At 44.9% G+C, this 10927-nt stretch overlaps 2 protein-coding genes across 2 annotated transcripts in view; one reads left to right on the top strand and one right to left on the bottom strand.

The window, feature by feature from the left end:
* The first annotated feature begins 767 nt into the window (after positions 1 to 767).
* Positions 768 to 4756, top strand: slc31a2 (solute carrier family 31 member 2). The gene is made up of 4 exons (XM_064972467.1): positions 768 to 978; positions 2843 to 2909; positions 3229 to 3433; positions 3690 to 4756. The coding sequence occupies exons 1-4, from the start codon at positions 973 to 975 to the stop codon at positions 3853 to 3855; spliced, it is 444 nt and encodes a 147-aa protein (XP_064828539.1). The 5' UTR covers positions 768 to 972; the 3' UTR covers positions 3856 to 4756.
* An 80-nt stretch (positions 4757 to 4836) lies between these two features.
* Positions 4837 to 10927, bottom strand: part of niban2a (niban apoptosis regulator 2a) — a 57706-nt gene continuing 51615 nt past the window's right edge. The window contains 7 exon segments of the mRNA XM_064972468.1: positions 4837 to 6936; positions 6938 to 7232; positions 7472 to 7583; positions 7796 to 7903; positions 8147 to 8266; positions 8503 to 8658; positions 8877 to 9064. Of these exon segments, the coding sequence (XP_064828540.1) occupies positions 6234 to 6936; positions 6938 to 7232; positions 7472 to 7583; positions 7796 to 7903; positions 8147 to 8266; positions 8503 to 8658; positions 8877 to 9064 (1682 nt within the window). The 3' untranslated portion in view covers positions 4837 to 6233.

Here is a 10927-nt window from a genome sequence, read left to right as displayed (position 1 = left end):
CGAACAAGCCCAATTTACGTCGTTTGTATCGTGATGGAGCGTATCACGATATGAATGTTGACGTCAAAAGTTGCTGGTTTTCAAAGTTACATGATCAGTTATAGCCAAAATATTGAGTTACAATATAGGCATACTTTTTTAAACTTGAATATTTTAAGTAGCTAGATCAACTAGAGAAGCATGGTCAATTTTAAAACAACACTTTGCAATATGCCTTTCGTATGCATTATTGGACTATAAAGTATGCCTAAATGTAGGCTTGGCTGTCACATTCGAGTGTAAGTGGAGATACTGAGATTGTGTCTTTGTTTTATGGCGGTCCGCAAACAAATGTTATAGGTGCATGCCACCGCCTACTATCCTGTAGTATGCATTCGTTACACTTTGTGAATGCAGTGAAATCTCGTAAACCCAAGTACTTCTCTGCAGCTGCCACCACAACATCTATCCCCTGTCATTTGCGATCCCCTGTCATCTACCTACCCATCTTCCACTACTACTATCGTCACTGCCTCAGCATATGACACCTTCTGCATTACTCTGATCCTGGAAACCTCAACCGGCCTTCCTCTCACTGGGCACTTCTGACCTCCAGCACCATGGGGACCCCTACAGTTTACACACACAACGTTTTCCACCGATACTACACATCTAGGAATCTCACTTCTATACATTGCGTCTATCTGCCTTGCAAATTAATGATATGCACAAGACTACATCTACCATCTACCCTTGCGACATTTTAAAACGTCATGTGGTGCCGCGGCTTCATCATTGTCAAACTGTGCTGGGCAGAAGCCTGGTAGCCTGCTGCCCTGCGGTCAGAAAGGAGAAGAAGTGGAATGCAACTAAATCCCGTCAAAACAACGTCTCTCGTTCGCTCTCGTCGGTGATGGGGAGTCAAAGGGCCTGAGGAACAACCCCCCCCCCAAAAAAAGAAAATTCTTATTTGTCTGCTCAAGTTGATCAATCATGTCTGTAAGTAGTTTCTTCGCGTTGTGTTGCATTTGTTTTTTTTGGTGATATAACACAATCATATGTAGGTAATACTTTCGCAGAGCATTACGTACGGGGCGGCAGGGTAGCCTAGTGGTTAGAGTGTTGGACTAGTAACAGAAGGGCTGCAAGTTCAAACCCCCGAGCTGACATCTGTCGTTCTGCCCCTGAACAGGCAGTTAACCCACTGTTCCTAGGCCGTCATTGAAAATAAGAATGTTCTTAATTAACTGACTTGTCTGGTTAAATAAAAAATGGAATGTTTTGCATGAGAGAGCGAACGAACGAACATGTTGTAGGCTACTGTAATGTGAGTGCTGCTGGCGCTCTTGATACTATACCATATATTTTTTAAACCTTTAAATAAATGTAAAATAAACAGGCAAAGGCTCCTGCTGAGAATTTCATGAAGATAAAAGTGTATGCATGCACCTCTCTCACTGAGCTCGTTTTCCTTCACTGGCCTTGAGACACTGCATCCAGTTTAGGACACAGTAGGCTCTCTTGACAATCAAATTGGCTGATAAGCTCATATGCGACAGCATGGCTGTCTTTCCATAGTACTGCTATTGTTTGTCAGTACAAGCAGAATCTGTGCTCTAAGAATGGTGGTCATTGTCTTTAATTGCCACGAACTATTTGGACTATTGGTTTTGGAAGACCAGAGAGCCCCTTTGTCTTGGAATGCAAAACCTGTTGTGATAGTCTTTCCAGAGGAAACAAACTTACAGTATGTCCTCCAGGGAAAACTTGACGAGTTTCTGCGAGTCCTGGACTTAAGTTTATAGGAGATGTGCAAATATATGATTGAAGGGGTTAGCCAACCCATAACCTACCGAGTATCTGGCTGTTGCTGCCTCTTATCAGGTGAAATTAAGTATACATATTTTTATACTTATGTTATTCTGTAGCCTGTAAGTCCATACTATTGTGCTATTTTGTAACCTTTAAGTGAAAATGAATACTTACTGGAATTTGTGTGGGTGGTTGGGAGAGGAAAAGGAAAAATATTGAGTACTTATATATAGTGGGGCAAAAAAAGTATTGTCAGCCACCAATTGTGCAAGTTCTCCCACTTAAAAAAATGAGGCCTGTAATTCATCATAGTTGAAGTGTACCTATGACAGACAAAATGAGGGGAATTTTTTTTCTCCAGAAAATCACATTGTAGGATTTTTAATATTTATTTGCAAATTATGGTGGAAAATAAGTATTATATGCCTGCTAGAGTGCATGCTACGGGTGGGTGTGGCTATGACGACCAGTGAGCTGAGATTAGGCAGATCTTTACCTAGCAGAGACTTATAGATGACCTGGAGCCAGTGGATTTGGCGACGAATGTGTTGGAAGCTATTTTGTAAATGACGTCGCCAAATTCAAGGATGGGTAGGATAGTCAGGTGGAAATATGTTGTTTTTATATTGTACTTGAATATCTGTTTTATATTATTCAGTCAATGAAACCCACCCTGAATTCAAGAGCATGTTGTGTCTCCAGCAATGGCAGGCACAACACAAAAACATCAAAAGATGCAAAGTAAGGTCTAAGCAACATATGCAAATATGAAACAATCGTAGTTTACATATTTACATGATATTTTTAGATAAACGATACAGACCAATTGGTCACATTAACAGGAGCCCGTCTGGCAGAGTTTGGATCGACGGCAACAAAGCACTGTCCTGTCAGACAGAGAGAACACGTCAGTATCTACCTGACCAAGCTTTAGATTTCACAGACATGGATGTCCATGTAACCAGGATTTCCTGCACAGGTCCCAAACCTGGTCCGCTTCCTTGCTGTTTCTGCTGTTTACTTGTTGTTCAATTGCTCTTTTCTCATCCAGATGACCTTTGAGACAGGGAGCAGCGTGACGCTGCTGTTTCACTTCTGGGATGTGCAAGGACCTGCAGGTAGGCCAACACTGACAGACCTGTGCCCTCAGGAGAATCTTTGAACCTGTTTGTCTGGTTGACATTTTTTCCAAGTACAGATCAGCCCCACCATTCTGCATAGTGTTTCAGGTAGCAAATTAGCACTTGTTGCTTATAGGGCATGTTGCTTATGTTCCAATAGGGCATCTAGTGACGCATGCACTGGTTTCTTACACTCATATTAAGTAACTGCTGTTGACTCTACAGTACTAGAAATATAGCAGACACTTTTGGGGCCACTGTTGATGACCATCATTGTTGTCAACCGCAATAAGCTCTGTGGCCAATGTGTTTGCAGGGATGGTGCTGTCGGTGTTCGTGGTCCTCCTGTTGACCATGTTCTACGAGCTGCTGAAGGTGTGGAGGGTCTGGCTGGGGAAGCGCCCCTCTACCTTCCACTCCTCAGACTGCCGGGGAAGCAGCACTGCATTAGCCAGTAGCCTGTCGGTGTCCTCTCTGGCCCCCATGGAACAGACTGCCCCCACTCTCTCCCCCACGAACAGGTAGGATTCACACAGGAGCAGCCCTGCCCATGTAGTCTGTGATTACCATGTTCCAGGGACGCTGGCCTTCATCTACCAGATCCCCAAATTGGCCAGAGAGTGCAAGCACCTGGTTTCACAGGCCGACGTGAATGACCGATCAATTATAAGAAAGCCGAGCAGGTCATTAGACACGAGAACCTGAAATGTGCACCTGTATATAATTACCCCAGGGAGACTACTGCAATAACTGTTCTCCCTGTCTCATTTCACCCAGATGGCTTCTCCGTGGGATCCAGACAGCCCTGCACATCCTGCAGGTAACCCTTGGCTACATGCTGATGTTGTGCGTCATGTCCTACAACACCTGGATCTTCCTGGGGGTCATCTTGGGCTCCGTCCTGGGATACTTCATAGGGTTCCCGCTACTGGGTCAAATCTGATCAAAACAGTGGAATCAACAGAACGAGAATAATCCTTTTCCTGGACTATAGATCTATAGGCACTAGTTATCCTGTTGGACAAAGATGTGCTCTGACAAACATATCACAGCACCTCATGGTGTTTTTCACACTGGCCCTGTTGCACACTCCATGTGCGATAGATCTCCCCGTGACTGTCACTTCAAGTTACCTGAAGTGAAAGGTGGTTCTCCCCTACTTATCTTAAAGCAGAGGTGTGAGGTAAAAAGCAAGATGGAGGCTTCCATAGTGTGACAGTACAGCATGGTAGGGGAGTGATCGAGCACCCATGGTACATTTAAGACTCAGGAAGTTAATGCTTATTTGTGTGCGTTACCCTGTATGACCTACCGTACTATCCATATCCACTGACATGTGTTTGAGAAGAGCTCGAGTTCAACCTGTGGCCTCATTCTAGCATCTAACTCCAAGGTCAGGCTTACTTGCAGAGGGAACTGAGATGATGCATTTCGTCAGCACTTAGTCACAAGACATTTTCTGGAATTGCCACTGACAGCACAGAAGCATGTGATTGAGTGTTGTAACCCTGTCAGGCTCATTGGGTAAGTGTTTAAATTGCTCTTAAGTACATAGAGAACTGAATATGTGGCTCTCGTTAATCAGTTGTGAGAGAGACAGTATACTCCAACCTTTTAGTGCCTTTTGATATCCTAAATACATTTCAGAGGCATATTTCCTGTTGAATTATACGGTGACCTAATCATGGATGAACGCAAAGCTTTTCTTCAAATCCTATTGATCTACAGTAAACCGAAAGTAGATCATGGCCTGCTTTTAATCTGAGCTTTTCAATGGACTTTATATGAACATGTGCTTACTACTGGTTGTATTTTACTGCTAGTAATAAAACAAATACCACTAACCTTTTGTTAACATATTTAATTAGATTTTTTAAAGTACTTAATTGGGTTAAACAGTTTACCATTTTAGTCGAGATAGATGAGAAATAGAAAACAATATATTTATTCATCCATTAGTATAGTCTGTCATACAAATCAATAAAAAAGCTCTTGCGTAGGGCTTTACACAAAATTAAGACTATAGCAGAGGATAACACATTGGGCACCATACAGAGTATTTGTCATAAATAGAGGAAGGAAACAGAAGGACTCTGTCTTAAAGGCTGAGTGAACTATCCTTTTAGGTCACGGAGATACATGGACCTATTTTCCCCAAGACTACAAACTCAGCCTGGTTAAGAACAAATATATACAGTGGCCATAAACATAGCATGGATAGAAAATCATCATAAATCGAAAATCCCTCATTTTGAAGAGTGGGTAAAATAAACAAATATAGACTTGGTTTATTCCCTTGGTGTGGCCGGAGGAGTCTGTGGACAAAGAGTAAGGTGTGACGGATCTGCACTCAAAGCCAACTTCATTTTTCATTTGATTTAGACTGACAGAGGCCTCTTCATGACAAGGTACATAGCGTGCTGTCAACACAACACATTCCCACATGCAAGCGAGAGATTCTGATGCGTCACAGTCAAGACAAGATATCAGCAGAGCAAGTCCCTTTAGTAATAACTAAACGTGCTCATGGCTGACGCAGGACCTCGAGCATCTATGATAACACTAGTGGCTGTGTTAGTCAACTGGAACAGACAGAAAAGTAGGAAGTAAGCAAGTGCCTCGTCATGCACTGTGAAAAGATACCAGAAGGCTGCTTGTGAAAATTTAAAAATAAATGGTTCAAAAACGAGGCTTAAACTTATTTCAAGACAAAATCACTCTGGATGACTTTATACACTAGTGTGCCAAGTCATTGTTAAAAGATGTTAAAAAGCAGAGCTCCCAGGCCCTGAATGCAACGATAGCTGAATCTCTATAATGATATGTTTTCGACAATGCCCATTACAGTAAGATGGCATGACAGAGGTAAAACAGAGCTGTTTGTGTCAAAAGCCAGCTTACAGTGCCTCCTAGTGCTCAGTAAGAGGTCATGCAATGACCAGTGAGTGTGTTCCCATGCACCATAAAGTGTTCCACGTCTACCCTGCCATGCGTCTCTATAAACATATCCTGAAGGCCCTTACGCACGGGCATCTGTAGTGTAAAGTAACTTATCCAACTCATATTCGTCATCTCCAGAACCATACCAGTGTCTACATGTGAAAACGCTGCCTTGCTATGATCTGTGACACCACAGGGTAAGATTCAAAGTCAGAAAAAGGATTTTCAAAACCTCCAATAAGTTTCTAGCCCAAGGGAAGGTATTTTCTTGCTCCCCACATCACTTTTGGTGATATCATCAGGTATGTTGACACTGGTATTGTGCTGGAGATTATGAAAATGAGTTTAAAAAAAATGACATTTTCTCCCTCGTCTTCCCATTCAAATGTCATATAAAATGTCAGTTTCAGAGTCCTCCCTGGTCTCAGAGTTGTCGTGAAGTGCAGCGTTTCCCTGTTCCACAATCACTTCAACCTCACCTGGATCGGTTAGAGAGTCCTCTGTTTTCACAACATCCTTCATTGGCTGAGCTTCGCCCTCATCCAAGGCCTCATTGGTCAGTGACTGGAAGCCGCTGTCATCGTGCTGCCGGGGGCTGGAGTCAGCCAATGGTGGGGCCAGCTCAGCGTCAGAGTCTACGGCACACTCCGTTATCCTGTCTTCGTCCTCTTCCTGTACCGCCATCTCTATTTCCTGTATGGCATTCTCGATAGCCTCATCTTCTCCCTCAATAGCTGCCTCCCCTTTTTCCTGAAGCTCCCCCTCAGCTTTCTGGTCTGGACCTCTTTCTTTCAGCTGCTTGCTCACTTCCTGTGGGGCACTTTTCCACTGCAGTGACTTCCTGTGCACCTCCTCCACCACGGTGGTGATGAGCGTCACCTCCTCCTCTTCGCCCTCTAGCGTCAGCGTCCCCGGCTCTGTCCCATTGGTGAGAACAGCCAAGTCCTCCTCTGAGGCCGGGACAACCATCTCCACCACCGGATTGATGAGGTAACGGATCTCCTGCACGTTGTCTGGGGAATTTGGCTCTGGTTCCATGGGGGTCGCTCCCTCCTCCTCCTCCTCGGGGAAGAAATCCACCCCCCTCCATCTCCCCCTCCTCGGGGATGAAATCCACCCCCGGCACCTCCAAGCACGACTCGTAGGGCAGCGGGCCCATCCCGTCCAGCTTGATCATGGAGACCACTTGCCTGCGCCGCCATTTGGCCCGGCCACATCCTTCTGGGGACTCGTCAGACTCCTCACCCCCGTCCCCGAACTGGGCGGACCAGTCCACCGTGGGGCTCTCCCCCAGCAGGTGGAGGTCGGGGTCGCTGTTGGTCAGGATCATGCTGTCTCTGTACAGGTTGTGTCTCTTCTGGACTGCCGCCTCTTTCACAGCTGTAGGCACACAGAGATTTACGTCAGCGCCAAATTCACAAATCGCCTCAGATTAGCACTGCTGAATCTGCTGATCTAGGATCAGGTCCTCCCTGTCTACATAATCATAAGTGTGCTCTAAAAAAAAAAAAAAAAAAAAAATGATCCTAGATTAGCAGTCCTACCCGGAGATGCTTTATGAATGGTCTAGCCTTTGCCGGGCCAGTGTCTTCAATGCGTGTCCAGTGTCCACCACTCACCCATCATGATGTCCTTGGTGACAGACTGCAGCACCACCTCCTCAAACATGTTCTCCACCAGGAGGAACCGGGAGAAGTCCTCAAAGATCAGCTCCTGGAAGGGAGAGAGGTCCTGAGAGGGAGGAGAGATGTTACAGACATCGGTAACGTCCCAAGTGGCACCCCAGTCCCTTATATAGTGCACTACTTTTGACCAGAGCCTAAATAGATTACAGGGTTCGAGACGGAACCATAGAGTAAAGGGGTGGCTGGGGAGCGAGGGGTATCTGTGTTTTAGGAGACTAGGATAGCTGGAAAAAGAGACTTCAAACCAGTGAGCCTCACCGGATGGCAGGAGGGAGCCAGCTGCTTCAGCATGTAGGGGATGATGATCTGTAGCAGGGCCTCTCTGAAGAACTTCTTACGCACCGTGCTACTGTCATAGTCATATTTCTGACAGGGACAGACAGAGGGACGCAGACAGAAGACATTAGACTCTTTGATGGCAAGGGTTGCCAAAAATTCCCAGTGTTTCCGGTCTACTGATTGGAATTTTCCCGGAATCAGGAGGGAATAAGCAGGAAATCAGAACTTTAGGAACACCTTTTGCAACTGTATTAATGGCCAATCTATTCTTAATCCTTCAATCAAATCAGTCATTCACCTTCATCCTTATCCCCCCTCTGTCTAACTAACCTTCAGCACTCTGTCCTGGCAGCATTGGATGGTCTTACACAGGTTCTCTCCTCTCTGGTCCTTTTCCTCCAGACTCTGGTGCAGCAGCTGTTCGAACGTGTACACAGCATTGTCCATTTGCTTTTAGACAGAGGAGAGAGGACATTAGTGATACACTGGGGGAAAAGACAGATCGTCAACGATCTCACGTAGCTCATTCGTTCCTATGGCGTTCAATGAAACACCCTCTCTCGCCACCAGATGGTACCCCTACAATCTGTCACAAAGTGCAGTAAGAACAATAACTACAGTGTTGGTAGTCTCGTGTGGCAGCTTCATACCCACCAGGTAGTGGGATTTGTGGGTTAAGATCTCACCTCTCTCATGAGGATCTGAGCCCTCTGGACGAACACAGAGGGGCTGGACACATCAAATCTCTGCTGCAGCCCTTCCAGACTCAGCTGCTCCACCTTCTCATAGCAGCTCTGCATCTTCACCGGGTGGAACGCCAGCATAGAGATCTTCTCCATGTGCTGAGAGAGGGGAGGGGGAGAAAGGCGAGAGAGAGTTGGGAGAGTGAGAAAAAGGGAGAGAGAGGGGGGAAAGAGATGGACAGATGAGTTGAGGACATGACAACACCGAGCACTTCAACAGATCCTCAGTACATTTTATAGAACAGTCACAGAGGTCACCAAGGGCAGTAGGCGTGAACTCCAACTTGTGTCTTCAAGTCCTCCGGTGGTCCACTCACCTCCCCCAGTTTGTCCTTGCCCCCTCCGTTGAGCGTGTTCTTGCTGACCTCCACCAGCTCTCTGAAGAAGACGTCTCGGACCTCGGAGAAGCCTCTGCTGGTGGGCTCCATCAAGGCTTCCAGGATGGAGCTGACGTAGGGCTGGACGCTGCGCCGAAGGAGCTGCTCTGCCCTGGGCAACACCAAACCTACGGGGGGGCACAATAAGGAGTACGGTTAGTCCCCATGGTCAGTAGACAGTAAAAACCCACACTTCATGACCACAGTAATACCAAGCATTACCCAGAGACATCTGACTGAAAAATCTAGAGAAAAGTCACCAAAATATCATTAGCCGTCAAACCTGTGACTGAAATGGAGAGATAATGCAGCCATGATATAAAGTACTACTAACCTGGCTGCTACTGTAGGCCTAAATGTCCAACTAACAAAGTCATGAACAGTGGTCAGTCATTTCCACACAAAACATGTGAGTATTGTCATCAGATCCCGATCAACTGTTCTGGCACAGGAGGCAACCATGACAAAGTGTAGGTAGAACAGACAGACTGCTATGCCAAACGTAGGTAAGCATTTCCACACCTCTGGTAAGAACTACATCAGTCAACCAATCACATGCATTTATAAAACTATTTTTTTTACATCAGCATATGTCACAAAGTGATTATACACAAACCCAGCCTAAAACCCCAAAGAGTTTTGCAGATGTAGAAGCACAGTGGCTAGGAAAAACTCCCTAGAAAGGCCAGAACCTAGGAAGAAACCTAGAGGAACCAGGCTCTGAGGGGTGGAGATAAGAGAACATGGCCATTAACGCCAGATTGACGTTCAAATGTTCATAGATGACCATCAGGGTCAAATAATAATTACAGTGGTTATAGAGGGTGCAACAGGTCAGCACCTCAGGAGTAAATGTCAGTTGGCTTTTCAGAGCCGAGCACTCAGAGGTCGAGACAGCAGGCACAAAGTGTTTACCATGATCTGTGAATGACTACCTCATCTCTGTACCCCACACATACAGAAAATTGTAAGGTCCCTCAGTCAAGCAGTGAATTTCAAACAGATTTAACCGCAAAGACCAGGGAGATTTTCCAATGCCTAAAATAGAAAAGGCACCTATTGGTAAAAAAAATAAAAAGCAGACATTGAATATCCCTTTGATCATGGTGAAGTTATTAAATATACTTTGGATGGTGTATCAATACATCCAGTCACTACAAAGATACAGGCGCCCTTCCTAACTCAGTTGGTGAATTTAAACCAGTTACAAAGTTTAATGGCTTTAGAAACCCGAGTATGGATTAACAACATAGTAGTTACTCCACAATACTAACCTAAATGACAGAATGAAAAGGAAGCCTGTGCAGAAAAGTTATTCCAAGACATGCAGTCTTTGAAGTTGAATACTTTTGAATATTTGTAGCTACTTTAAGTAAATACCTGCAGTCAACTTGTGCAATATCTTTGGAAATAAAGAAAATGGCATTCTCAATTTCACCTGTCAAATTATTATCAAGCTTACTGTATGTAGTCACATGTCACGTGGTGTTTGTTTACAAGCACACAATGACAAGAGACCGGAGCCTTGTGAGTCGCTCACTGTTGCGCAGCACCATGTGCCAGCTCAGGGGTATTTAAGTCTGTAATAAAGCCCTTTTTCGGTGTAAAACTAGCCCTCGTAGGCCCACCCACGGCTGCACCCCTACCCTGTCATGTGAAATCCATAGATTAGGGCCGAATTAAATTATTTCTATTGCCTGATGTCCTTATATGGACTGTAATCACCACATTTATATTTTTGTTCAGTATATACACTACCGGTCTAAAGTTCTAGAACACCTACTCATTCTTAATTTTTTACATTGTAGAAATTCCACAAATTCACTTGTAAGATGGCACACATGTTAATTGAAATGCATTCCAGGTGACTACCTCATGAAGCTGGTTGAGAGAATGCCAAGAGTGTGCAAAGCTGTCAAGGCAAAGGCTGGCTCCTTTGAAGAATCTAAAATATATTTTGATTTGTTTAACACTTTTTTTTGGTTACTACA

This window comes from Oncorhynchus masou, chromosome 8, assembly GCF_036934945.1.
Source record: "Oncorhynchus masou masou isolate Uvic2021 chromosome 8, UVic_Omas_1.1, whole genome shotgun sequence".
NCBI lineage: Eukaryota > Metazoa > Chordata > Actinopteri > Salmoniformes > Salmonidae > Oncorhynchus > Oncorhynchus masou.
Note: the sequence above shows the minus strand (reverse complement) of the source record. Positions and strands in the feature narration are given on the sequence as shown.